The sequence below is a fragment of the Etheostoma cragini genome, chromosome 1 (assembly GCF_013103735.1).
Source record: "Etheostoma cragini isolate CJK2018 chromosome 1, CSU_Ecrag_1.0, whole genome shotgun sequence".
NCBI lineage: Eukaryota > Metazoa > Chordata > Actinopteri > Perciformes > Percidae > Etheostoma > Etheostoma cragini.
The window spans coordinates 9,986,010-9,999,846 of NC_048407.1; the positions used below are offsets into that span (position 1 = coordinate 9,986,010).

The window sequence follows — 13,837 nt, forward strand, 5'->3', positions numbered from 1 at the left end:
ATTATTGATAAATGAGCCAATTATTTTCTCCAATAATTGATTAACTGGTTGTTCTATAAAATTGGGTTGTTCTAAAACGGTCTTATGTTGTCCGACCAACAGTCCAAATCCCAAAGATTTTCAGGTTATAATGATTTAAAACAGTGAAAAGCAAATATGTTCATTTGGGAAGCTGGAACCAGTGAATCTTTGGCATTTTATTTCTTGAAAGATGTTTAAAATGTTTTTTTGTGTACACACCAACCACCAAGGCATGTTCATTGTAAATGTTGGCAATAAATTCTAAATGTATATCATTTAAGCTCAAATGTAACTATATATTTAATCAGTGCTTTGTCATAATGTAGGCTACATGTTACTGCTGCATTGAAATACAATAACAGGTCACTTATTGGTCACACAACAATGAGATAAATACTTTTTTTTTCACTACTTTCTCATCTTGTCTCAAGCTTTGTGCTAACATCTGCCCATGTTTCCTCTCACATATATAGGCTATGTATATATTTACCACTTGGGTAGAGAAGCACACTAAAAAGTCAGCAGAGCTCCACTATTTTTAGATCACACCACTGAAGAAGTACGGGGAGACTACGTCCGTCTTTCGGCCGCCCCCCCTCCTCGCCCTGCAGGCCTGATTGTGTTCTTATACAAAGTCAGGAAACTCGGTGGCCTTTGAGAGCTGTTTTGTTGTGAGGAAACGCACTGCATGCTGGGCTCACGTCCAGGGCCGAGCCTCGATACACAACACATGCCGTTTCTCCACCCACAGCCTGGATCCAAATCATTAAAACACAGACAGGTAGGATTTATTATTGTCATTGCCATTAGTATTGTTGTTGAATGTATTAGGTTAGATTTGTAATGGCACAAATAAAGACGTTATACCTCTGTAAACAAGGGGTATTAATGTTGATTTTCAATGTGTAGACCTTATTTAACTAATTCAAATAGCTGTACAATATATTGAACTACTAACACATAAAATGTGTTTTATTTTACTTTGATATATGAAAATAATTCAGCCATAATGTCAATTTGTTAGACATAATTACGTCAACATTTAATTATAACACTGTCATCAATAGTAATCCACACATTTACCTGTACTGAACTGTGTACCATTATAGCCTTTATATTGATGGTTATTAAGTGGGTGGTCATAAATGTTTTGCCACAGAATATAGCCTAGAAGATAAAAAAAAAACATTGACTGTGTGGTCAATACGAAGCCATAGTGTCACAAATCAGGAGAAGATCCAATATTATAGGCACATCATTTCTAGTTTAATTCTGTGGTTAGACCCCTTCTTTATTTTATTGTTTTCCCTTTTTTATTTTTTAGGGGTGAAGGAAGTCAGAGGCAGATACAGACATACAAAAAGAAATTACAACAAAAATAAATGAACCATAAATGAATAATACTATTTTTATTTGCCTTATTATTATTATTATTATTATTATTGTATATGTTGGAGAGGTTTTGGGAGAGATGCCATTGGCTCTCCGGGTCCCACAGTAGGCCTAACGATGATGCAGCCGCGGAGGGGCCGGGTCTTCCTGCAACAGCTGAGGCGGATCTGCAGCTTGATTACGGCTCACAGCGGACTCCAACATAATTGATGACCTAATTGAAAAGCAGGAGGAGGATGAGAGAGAGAGGGGAGGGGGGGCATACTCACGGACAGGAGGAGAGAGGGAGTGAGAGAGAGAGAGAGAGAGAGAGAGAGAGAGAGAGAGAGAGAGAGAGAGAGAGAGAGAGAGAGAGAGAGAGAGAGAGAGAGAAGCGCTCCAATGAGAAAAGTTTACTTGTTCTTCCTCCGCACAGTCCCACAGCTGAGGGCATTGATGTGAACGCAGAGGCTTTCTGGTTTTTACGCGCACTTCTTTCCCCCCCGTCTTTCACCACCACACACGGAGCACAAATCCACCTTCTCACCTTTAGTTTGGCGCGTGTCTGCATTTCTTTTCTTTCATTTTTCCTCCCTTTTAATGAATGATTCTCTCTCGCAACACTTCTAATACTAAGATATCTTCGGATACGCCACCGTCCTCGTCTGCACGACCTCACCTCGGCACATCTCCTCTCAAGTTCAAACGCCACCAAGACTTTCACTCCAGCTTCAGACGCACTTTGGGGAAATATCACACGAAGAAAAACTTGATATTTTGCGCAGCCGCCGCAGAAGCGACCGCCAACATGAGCCTGAAAGCTGACGCAGAGCCGAATAACAACGTTTCCATCGAAGAGGAGGTGAGCTGGCATAAGTTTTTTTTTTTTTTTCTTTTTTGATTTTCCATCCGCTTCTCCGGACTTTGACCAGGGTTTTCATCAATGACAGCCGGAAAAAAATGTATTTCCGGTCGCAAATGGGGCTAAAGTTATATGTTGGCTGAAATCCCGTTAGTTTTTGGTGGTTTTTCGCTCTCCTGGAGCACTTTTAAAAGTAATGAAAGCGAAATTTAAAGGGGCTAAACACGTCCAGTGGAAGTGGGCATAGTTTAGGATTATCATCCAGAATTATATCTCAAAATGGATTTCTTTATTTCTTAAACTTGCAATGACGTTTCCTTTTTTGTTTAACAGATCAAAATGTTGAATCATAATTACTGCAAACAAACACTTAAATTAACCAATTAAGCTGTAATTAATCTTGTGGGTTTTTTCATAGATTTATTTTATTGAAGACTCAATCCTCATATTTAAGCCTACTTCATATTGTTTCTTTATGACTTACTGCAAAAAAGGAAAATAAGGCTTATACTTGGGCTATCTTTTTAAATTGGGGTTGAGAAAAAGTAGGCCTGCATTTAATTTAAAAACTAGTTTTATATCAAAAACATGGCTTAAGTGAGTACTCTCAGCAAGCCTGTCTGGATTGGTTTCCCCTAATTTTTCTAAAAAATTAATTTCCTTCTCCGCTCTCTTCCTCAGCAGTGACACCCAGTTTGTTGGGGTGACATTTTGTTTGCCTTCAGGTGACAAACAAAATCAGATGCATCACACAAACGCTTCACGTTTCACACGTCAGTATTTTGATTTGTAAAGCGGTTCCAAGTCCTCATAAAACTGAAACCGAAAATAAATGTTAACTGTTTTATGAAATCCTTATCTGCAATTTGGAACTCTAAATATATCATTAAAATTGAGATCATTTTGAAATGATCTCGATTAATTAAATGACTCCCCAAATTATCCACGTTGACTTGTTCCAGCTGTGAGTCTGTGTGGCCAGCTATATTTCATCTTTAATGACTCCTTATGGAGGCGCACTGAGGGGAGCGCGGGGCCTTTTGTTGCTCCTCCTTTGTTCCCATTATCTTACAACAAAGCCATGTGTGGCCACTTGACTTTTCTTAGCTTGATTTCCTTTTTGTATCTTTATCCCCTTGGAATTGAGAGCAAAGATTAAACAAACTGATGAGAAATGTCTGAAGAAGCCCCAAAACGTCTGTTTAGAGAGGTGTTGAATCAAGATACAGAAGCTTGGTAGTCACATTGTCTTGTCACAATAGTTTTACTTAAAATAATTTACCCAAAATTATGTAACTGATGAATATAGAATTTTTATTAAAAGCTATAATAGTGCTTCAGGTTCATGCACTCAGTCAACAAGAAGCGGATGGATAAATTGAAACATCACCATTTGAGTTTGTGTCCAGCTGAGCCGGCCTTCAGTCGCTGTATGTGCTGACTTCTAAAGGGCTGAGAATTGCTGCTGTGTGGCACCTGAAAAATACTGGCGGGTTGGGGTCGCGGGTCAGAGGAAGGAAATGGCAGCACGCTGTGCACTGTTGTCCACTGCTGTTTGTCTGGCATCCCCATTGTAGTAGTGGGGGCCTCCCCACTGGCTGGAAACTAATGGGCCTCCCACTGCACGGTTTATTTCCCCGGCCACACTGGACTGTACACAGCAATGTGTGGGCAGGGCAAGGCCAGGGGTCCTTAAACGGGATCCAGGGATCCACAGCATGATGAAGACCATCGCGTGACATGTTGGGAGGATCACTGGTTTCTTCTGTGGACCATTGTTCAGATTTGTTAATGAGCTAATGTTAATTAAGGGATTGTTTGGGTTTTGAAAAGGGCTTTAAGGGTTTTTCAGGTCCAGTCAACGCATCACCTGATAAATCTGAGGGGTTGCAAGATGGTTAAAAGAATAGTAGAACTGGTGAAAGAAAATATATTTAGGTGCAAATTTGGGTTTTATTTTCAGAACCTTTTCTTCTTGGCTTTGACTGGATAATGTTGCCTCTTTTCAGGCCTTTTAACTTTAAATAAAACTAGATGGCACTCAGAGCACCAAAGCATCCCTTTTCTCGGCAATGTTAATGAAAGTGAAAAATGCTACACCCTTTCAAGTGTCAGGCTAGTAGTTTATCTGTAGTCCTGCTGACAGACAAACCCAACTGAAAACATAACCTCCCTGGCGGATGTAACCATCTTGGAGGGGATAATCACTCTTTTGTTGGAAGGACTCACTACCTGTGCAAACTGATGAGGGGTTGCAAGAAGATGTTTGTTTTAAGGGGTCACAGGCCAAAAAGGTCTTAAAGCAACACTAGTAGTATGAAGAACAACCTTGCACCTTACCATTGGGACCATTGACTCATGTCATTGTGCATTTTCATACATCAAAATATCCATCCATATGTGGGTTGGTTAGTATGGAGGAATGAGGTGTTGGACCATAGCCAAACATTTGTAGATCTTGTTGTGCAACCCGGTTATTATCCCACATGCTGCCGCGCTGGGAATGAAGACGCCAAATGAGATGCATGATATGAAGATGTGTCGCCTCCATCTGGCCAAATAAAGCTTTGCTCTTTGTTTGCAGGTACGAACCCTGTTTGTCAGTGGCCTACCAGTTGATATCAAACCACGGGAACTTTACCTTCTCTTCAGACCTTTTAAGGTAAGTTACAACATGAGGTTTTTCTAAGGAAAGAGGGCAATGCATGCTGTACAGATTTTAAATCCCTGTGATTTGGGGTTTATAAATGCAAAATACTTCTCACCTAAAGCTGATTGCGTGCCAGGTGCTGGAAAAGTTTCTAAAGGGATTATCTGTACCCTCAAGAATGAGGTGTTTAAACAATTTATTAAGGAAGCAACTGTAATCCAGTGTGCAATTCTTTGTAAAGTATTTTTTACTGATGCAGTAATATTCCTGCCTGTAGCTCACACAGAACATTTTTCAGCGCTCCTTTTTAGTTGATTCAAACAATCCTTCTTGTTGAGTGATTTGCATATATGGAAATGAGGCCACAGCATTGTTTGGCCATTGTTCCCTTTTTGACTGGACTCCAGTTCCATAAACACCCCTCCCACCCGTGTCCTAACTAAATTGGAAGTGGTATCCCTCGCACATGGATGATCTTCTGGAATGTGTAAATGAGTAGCCCTCGCGATTGGCCAGCCAACCCTCTCTGACCCAGCTCGCACACCGTGTAGGGAAATGTTTTATTCCTTGTGTAATCAGACATTGTGAAACCACTGAAATGTGTTGTTACCTTAAGTCGTTTTAATGCTTTACTTTTTGCTTCTGCAGTACATGTGTCCATGTGTTTTTGTTTTTTAATGTCTGTATTCTACTACTTGGTCTCCTCCTGTGACTTACTGAAGCTAAATCTGGTTTGGATTGTTGCTAAGGATTTATGACAGCTGGTAAAAGTTGTTTAAATTTCCATGGCTGTAAATCAGGATCAGAAGGGATCCCATCTATCAATACTCTGGTCAGGCAAAAATCCCCTTCGTTTCTCAGGAATTTGCTCCTGCTTAAGCCACCCTTCTGCTATTTTTAACCTGGTTTTAAAAACGGTGACTTTATTTGGAAGTCATGCTCAATCTATGCTTAATCTTATGCGTAAGAGAACCCTTGCATATCTGATGTGTGCTCGCTCCTTTTAAAAAAAACTAAACATGGTCTTCATTTTCCTTTTAGCTTTAATCTATTATCTGTAGTCAAATCAATAAGTAGTGCTTTGGTTGAGTGTTTCACCTTATTTCACTACAACAAATGAAAGTACAAAACTGTGACAGAAGGGACCCGTGAAGGCCTGCTCTTGAGCTCAAACTGAAGGTGCACACAAGCAGGTTTCTCTTTATAGCAAGAAGCGTTCATGCCTGACTTCCTGCATGTGACTCCAGGGTGGATAATTGGCTATCTTTCTTCCCCGCAGGGTTATGAAGGGTCACTGATTAAGTTAACATCAAAACAGGTGAGACTCCTTCCATCATAAATGAACTGCTTTAATGCTTTACTAAAATACTAAAACTTTAGCTTTGGAATTATGAACTTATATTGTCCTCTTGTTCTAGCTGATTTGTTTGACACTTTTTTAATAACTTTTAATTTAATATTTGACAAAGGTTCTTGCGTGTTAACATGGTCCGTTAGTGTCAGTTGTCACAGTGTGTTTCTTCCCTTTTGCCTTCCAGCCTGTTGGGTTTGTAACCTTTGACAGTCGTACTGGAGCTGAAGCTGCGAAAAATGCGCTAAATGTAAGCATTCCCTTGTTATTTCATTTGGCTTGCTGTTTTGATTTCCCCCTTTTTTTATTTTTTTTTATTTTTAAATGTTGCTTTGTATTTCTTAAATTGTAACCTTTGCTTGAACAAAACAATTTAAAGCTTTAACTTTTTTACCCCCCATAAGAATCTCTCAAAGTCTACCCATTGTGTCTTCTACATATCAATGGCAGGGCCATTTTTGGAAAGAGGCCAGAATCCCGTAGCCTTACGGTAGTTTACTTTGACCTTGATACACAACCCTTCTTAGTCTGGTATAGCTTTCCCAAGTTTGCATATCACTGCTTATTGTAATACTTGTTCTGTAGCCACATGTGTAGTGTTATTTGGACACATCTTAAGTAGTGTAACCTTAACTTGTCACCAAGTAGCCCACGTATCTGGCAGTATCTAACACTTTGCTCTCATACCCTAGCCTTCCTCATGAACATCACCTCTTAGACACACCAGCGGACACACACACACACACACACACACACACACACAGACACACACACCAAAATACTACTCACCTGCATGTGGGCACAACGCTTAAAGCACAAGAACACAAGCAGGGTTCAGCCATCTAAAGGGAATTACACTCAAAAGTCTCGCCATCAGCCTTTATCCCCATCTCCCTCTCCTCCTGACTCCTCCTTTAGCCGCATGTGCTCTTGATTTCGTCATGAGGAAAAAGAGATGCAAGCATGTTGAAATATTTCAGTGTGTACCTTCCAGTCTGCCCTTTTTCGTTATTTTGAAGAAATTATCTTTTTTTTTGAGCATTTAAGAACTGTGTTCAGCTCAAGGGAAGCTTGAAGGATACATACAGAGTATTTGAACACAGCTTTAGGAGAGGAGGCCATGTGTGAGACTACTGAGCTACAGCCCCTCAAACTCAGCCCACCTCCCTTACGATACTATGTCCCCCCCTCCTCCGTCTCTCCCCCAGGGTATCCGTTTTGACCCCGAAAGTCCCCAGACCCTGCGCTTAGAGTTTGCTAAAGCCAACACGAAGATGGCAAAGAGTAAGCTGATGGCCACACCGAACCCCACAAATATCCACCCTGCTCTAGGAGCACACTTCATTGCACGGGACCCATGTAAGTTGTACGGCTGCACCACTCTAGGCTCTCATCCACTCTCACTTTGGCAACGCCAGTACTCAATTGCCTGTGTAACCCTTTAAAAAAAGTTTCAGGATATTGTGGTATTAAAGACAAACTAGCGGTGGTTAAAAACAGTATCTAACCAATAAAAGACTAACTCACCTCCACATGCATGTCCTCTCGACTCTTTAAGACAGCCGCTTTGCTTCTGTACAGCTAGGAAATTCCACTAACACCGGGTATAGTCAGAAGTTGTCTCAGCTCTTGTTCTCAAATACTTTCTTGATTCAGTAGTCTGGCAGGTGATGGGTAACAGTTTTTTAAAGTGCATTCAGACCAAATTTCAGGGGCAGAATTTACTTGTGTGTGTGTTCTGACAAAAAAGCAAGAGGGACAGGAAACCATGTGGGTAGAATTGTAACAATGTGGGGAAATCTCGGCTCATGAATGTACACTAGGTCCTTGCAATCACTGCAGCCAAACGGCATCATTTTTTTCTTTTTTTCACCGTGTAGATCTAAAACAAGAACATAACTAATATGTTCCAATCAGATCCACCTGCTCTCACACTGACTAGATATTTGGAAAGCCTTGCAATCACTCAAATCCTGTCCGTCCCAAGTTTTGAACAGTGGGAAGGGGAAATAAACGGTCATTTCTCAACTAGAAGTGAATGTGTCCCAGCCCACATAGAAATGAATGGGGAGTGAAATCATGTCTGACTGAATTGTTAAAGTTCTTTTATATTTTAGTGACCATTCAAGTTATTACTACAGTAAGATTTGTCAGCAGTAAACCTAAAAGCCACATGACGACACAGCAAAACCCCTTTTTGCAGCATGTTTTGATGACACATTTTCTTATTTACCATCTGTACCGATTGCCTAAATTATAAAAGTCTATATGTTGAAAGGTAGGTCAGTCAACAATGTTTCCTCCCGCCCTGTGCTTCACCAGATGATCTGACAGGGGCAGCACTGATCCCAGCATCTCCGGATGCCTGGACTCCTTACCCGCTGTACACCACGGAGCTGACCCCAGGCCTCCCTCACGCAGCCTTCACTTACCCAGCAGCTGCTGCCGCAGCTGCAGCCCTCCACGCCCAGGTGAGGGACCAGCCGGTGTGTTTCTCCTATTTTCCTGAGTAATGTCTAGTACACACTCGGCATAATGCAGGAAATCTTTTTGTAGAGACGCAGAATGAATGTACCTGCAAACAGCAGATCTTTTTGTGCAACAGTTATTATCCCACACGCTGTTCTGCTTGGAACGAAGACGCCAACTGAGCCGCATGATAGTAAGATGTATCGCCTTCATCTGGCCAAATAAAGTTTTGCTTTTTGTTTGCAGGTACATTTCTACTCGTAAAACGTAACCTTAAAATGAGACAATTAAGGATGTACCACTGCAATTGGTAGTGCAACATGGTGCACTTTTAAAGCAGAGGTAGATTGTTGAAACCATCCCAGTGGTCCTGTTATTACAATAACAACACAAAGACTTGTTGCTGAAGCCAACCCAGATGTCAAGTCTGCAAGTCGCTCTTTGCTGCACATATTGTGCCCAGTCGTTATATTATAAAATGGAATTTAGAACCATGTTGAAAATATAAAACCTAAGTGACCGTGCATTCTGTAGTGTAGTCTCACAATATCACACACCTAGCTTAAATCATATTTGTGTTTGTCATCTGGCTGATTTTGGCCCATGGCTTCCTTTATGTTGTTTAGTCACTTGCACGGAGATATACTTTTTATTTTTTTTGTGAACCTTAGTGCCTAACTGTTCCCTCTGTCTGCTGGAGAATGAAACTTGGACAGCGTGGACCTAAAGAGTAATAATTTGAAAAAAATTTAACTTTGAGCCTTAATATGGAGTTTAAGCCCAACTAAGACTGTTTGCATTTATACAGTAAAATCATTTTAAAACATGTATTCAATCTTTGTATCTGGTTTAAAAAAAAAAAATACTCATCTAAACTTAGTAAAGGTTCTATCATGTCTACTGAAAATTGGAATTAGCAAAATGGGGGACGACTGGTTGTGCAAGTGTTTATAATGCAGCTAATTGCGGTTTAAATGCTACAGCAGTTTTGTAGCTCACTACGAACAGTGGGCAGCCTCTTGGATAACAATAGCAATGGAAAATATTACCCTTGTTCGGTCATTCAAAGTTCATTGTGATCTAACTTCCTCCTGTGGGCCTAATGTAAGGGCACAGGGGAGTGCTACACTCCAAAATAGACAGCTATTACATAGACTGTTTCGTCGGGCATAAGAAGAGGAATGTGAGGTATTTGCTTGAAAAAATTGTCAGACCTGATGCCCTTCTCTAGAGGTGCCAACTTACTGTCCACGTTCCTGTTGGAACATAAGATGACTGTGTAGCCACATTAAAGGGGAGGGGGGGGGGGGGGGCTTTTGAATTACAGTCTGGTGAAAGATCCCTTAAATGCCCAGAGTTCTCTTCCCACTGACTCTTGGCCTTGTTTTGAATGTATGACACAGAAGTGTAACATCAAGTGTTTGTTGATAACCTCCTGAGTATATGAAGCTGTTGTGGCCTCTCTGTGTGCGTGTACAACTGTGGGCTTCATTCTGCTACGGGTTTAAGTCACAGGTATGGAAAGGTACCAGCTCTGACCATGTGGAAACACATGGAGAGGTTCAACTCTTCACATTTCCATGCCTGTTAATTACTTGAGGACTATTGTCCTCAATGAACTTCTACTTGACCCACATACCCATGGCTTCAGTGACTTGGTTTTAAAGGGACAGTCCTTCTAAACCTGCTTGTCAAAAGTAAATTTCAAAGTGTTTACTGATTGGCAGGATTAAAGCACTGGAGCCTTGTGTTGGTCTATTGTACCTAAATAGTTTTGTGTTTCTTCAGATGCGCTGGTACCCTACTCCCTCTGAGACTTCCCAGCCTGGATGGAAGTCCCGGCAGTTTTGTTAGACATTTCGTGAGTAACTTTTGCTACAACAGTGTTTTTTAATATTTGCAACCCCCCATCCACAGTCTTCTATCTGCTATCCCTGATGCCATGCAAACTGAAACCTGCATAATGAGACTAAAACCATGTTTGACTTAAAACTCCAGAAGGAAATGAAAATTGCTTTAAACTGATTTTAGTGTTAACAGAAGTTTTTGTTAAATGCCATGAAAAGTTTTACTTTAAAACCAACAGTCCAGCCAGTCTGTGGCACTCAGCCCCAAGCTTTTTATCAAACATTCACTTGTTATTGGACTATTTACAGCTGCGGATTGATACACTTGAATTGACTCACAATAAATTACAGTGCTTATGTTCATTGTAATAAATGAACATGTCATCCAATGCAACAGTGGTGCCTTAAAATGTAATGTGTTTTTTGACAATGGAAGAGGATTAAGCTGTGAGGTGTGGGATACAGTTAGTAGGATCAATTCATTGTTGGTCTTTGAAATTTTCAAAAGATTTGATGAGGAAAAATCCCCAGACTGTTTCTTTTTAGGCTGAAACTTTTAAATAAATCTTGAGTCAGTGTTTCACTGGGTGGCATGTTCCTTCATTAGAACATGAAGCGGAGCGCTGTAGTTCTTAACATTCACCATCCTGTTGCCACAAAACACAAGCACCAATTTGTGTAATTAATCTGCAGCTGAAACGTCACCAAAAGCCCAGCCCAGCCGTTCAGGAAATTTCTTTATTTAATGGACTTACATTTGTAGTTTGTTTTTAATTATTTACATTTTTATTAGGAACAAATTGGCGTTGGGCTGAGATTTGTTGATTTGTTAGACAACACACTGTTTTTGGTCTTTTCATTGATTATTTTGACAGTAAGAAGACTATAGAGAAAGACCAGCTCCTTATCACTTTATTTTAGTGAATGCTTGATCGGCTTGTTTACACTAACTCTTGTTTTTCCTGTCTTCTCTAGGCCAATGGAAACCACACATTTATCCAGCTGAAGTGAGGTTTACCAAGCGCTTGATTAATTTAATCAGGTTTATTTAATGGACAAATGTGCATTATTATAAACGAACAGTATTTATATCTCCTCGATGTCTCTGGGGGGAGTCTGAGTTGAAACCATCTTGCTGTCGACAATCCAAGCTTATCCTTGGCAACTATTGCGGTACCATCTTAGCACTTAAAAAAAAGCCCAGTCAAAACTCAATGGATCATAATATCATAATGAGGAAAACTGACTCATTGAAGTTACTGTTAAGATAGTCCTTCCATGGTTTACCGCAGCTCCTGGGAGGTGTAGAGGCATTAAAGAGTCCTTGCATGTTAGTCTTTTTGGCATGAATTTAGAACGCAGAGTTCTGTGTATCCTGATTTTCTTAGTGTTTGTGTTGCCTCTTTGCCTTTTGGCCTAGACAGCAAAATGTTTTGTTTTGCAGTAGAACCTTGGTCTTACCTCTGTGAAAGTTAGGCTGTTGTGTAAATGGCTAATCTCGCATGGACCTTGTGAATGCATCCCTATGTTCTAATTCAATCCTAGTCCTTATGATCATATCAATGTCTGTCATTATTTGAGCAAAGAAAAGTACTAATATTTTTGTACTTTTTTGCGTGATGTATATTTATGCACATTTGTGCAACTAAAATAATGAACCTGTGTATAAGTTGGAGGTTTAGTCGTCTCATCTTTTTGGTGTTACTTTTTGATCCTATAACCCTGTTGATGTAGTTTTAAAGAGACAGTGCAATTTGTTTAGGGGGAAATGGGTACCTGTCCAAAAAAATGAAAGTGTTCTGAACGTGGCTTGTGCCATTCTGCTAAAATGAGATTGCTGTAAAACAATCTTTCAGAATGTGAAACTGGACTGCAAACTTAAAAGGTTGATTTTTCTGGGGGCCATTTTGAAATGGGAAGCAGGATTAGAGTGATGGAGGAATTTAGTTTGTGGTTTAGAAACATGTTTGTCTTTGTATCTGCTGTGCATAAGTTGTAAAAAAAATTCCCATCTTATGAATAATAAAAGAAGTGAATGCATTTCCTTTTTGGCATCTGTCGTTTATCACTGCAGTTAGTCAGCAGCCAATCGTAGGTAACAAATGCTCTCGCACTGTATGAACTGCCAAGAATTGAACTCTGGACATCAGATGTTGACATCAATAATTCATGCCAACTTTTCATTTGTAATGCACCATTGCATTAGTGTCACTTTGCATCATGCTGACTTCCACACTCCACCCTGATGAGATGCTCTGCTCAACCAACCATGACCGCTCCTGGATGGACTCTAAAGTGACTGTACGACGAGCTGCCTAATTATAGTGCTGGTGGTTAACTGTTAATATTTGTCCATATTGTGCCAATTAGGTTTGTGCGTGTGTGTGTGTGTGTGTATATACAGGAGCCAGCAATTGTCATCTGTCACATTTAGACTTAAATCTGCGTCCACTGAGTTGAAGGACAGCGTACTACGAGTGTAGACTGCAGAGTTGGCGTTGAGGTTATTTTGATTTAAAATGTAACTATTTCTGTATATTTCTGTTTACAAAATCAAGATTGGTGAACAAAGGGAACAAGGTCCAACTGTGGTGGGGCATAACATTTTGTAAACAATCAGGAAAAACCAACCAGAAAATTAATTGAAAATGACAATTGCTGTCCTAAAGGGTCTAATATCTAACTGATCATTTAAATGTAGAGGGTTAAAACCTGAGCGGGCTGTTCAGAAGAAGCAAATAATTCTCTCAAGGAATGGCTATTTTCGCTTTGTGGGGAAAAGAACAGGTAACATAACTTTCACACAAAATATTTGAATTGACATAAAATCAATACAGAGTGGAAAGACGGGGATGCTGCATTTTCTTTTCCTCTGCGGTTTTCATCTGCAGACACAAGCTGTATGTCAGGATCGATATAAACCTACACATACACTAGCCCTAATGTGAATTTTAAAGATTAATTGTTATTTCAGAAATCTCTAACTTGGAATTGTTAATGGCCTATAAGAAACTTTGCACAATATGTCATGCTCTGTATAAAACATTTTTTTTATACTTGTGTATTTATGGTAGTCTTTATTTACAACATGAAGACAATCCCACTGAGTAAATCCATTTAAGTGACAAATGTTGCTTATTATGTAGCCTAATGAATACTGTATGTTGGCATTTCTGTGTTTTCCTATGTCCTTTCGGTAAATGGATGAAGCCCTCTGTCTCTTAAAAAGAGTGCTCACAACTAAGATCTTCTAAGAAGAGGGTCCT

At 40.0% G+C, this 13,837-nt stretch overlaps 1 protein-coding gene across 2 annotated transcripts; it reads left to right on the forward strand.

Annotated features, from left to right (window-relative positions):
• The first annotated feature begins 1,764 nt into the window (after positions 1–1,764).
• On the forward strand, positions 1,765–12,360 carry LOC117950396 (RNA-binding protein with multiple splicing 2). 2 transcript variants are annotated; one of them, XM_034881438.1, is made up of 8 exons: positions 1,765–2,254; positions 4,839–4,916; positions 6,184–6,222; positions 6,443–6,505; positions 7,464–7,614; positions 8,578–8,741; positions 10,513–10,585; positions 11,547–12,360. In XM_034881438.1, exons 1-7 carry the CDS (start codon positions 1,997–1,999, stop codon positions 10,576–10,578), a joined length of 819 nt encoding a protein of 272 aa, XP_034737329.1. In that variant the 5' UTR covers positions 1,765–1,996; the 3' UTR covers positions 10,579–10,585; positions 11,547–12,360. The 2 variants fall into 2 exon arrangements, with proteins under 2 accessions (XP_034737329.1, XP_034737338.1); XM_034881447.1 differs by having other exon boundaries at positions 1,766–2,254; positions 8,578–8,726.
• Positions 12,361–13,837: the final 1,477 nt, after the last annotated feature.

Coding starts and splice junctions, on each gene's coding strand:
- LOC117950396 (XM_034881438.1), top strand. CDS start 1,997: ATGATTCTCTCTCGCAACACTTCTAATACTAAGATATCTTCGGATACG. Junction 4,917..6,183: donor TTCTCTTCAGACCTTTTAAG/GTAAGTTACAAC, acceptor TCTTCCCCGCAG/GGTTATGAAGGGTCACTGAT. Junction 6,223..6,442: donor TTAAGTTAACATCAAAACAG/GTGAGACTCCTT, acceptor TTTGCCTTCCAG/CCTGTTGGGTTTGTAACCTT.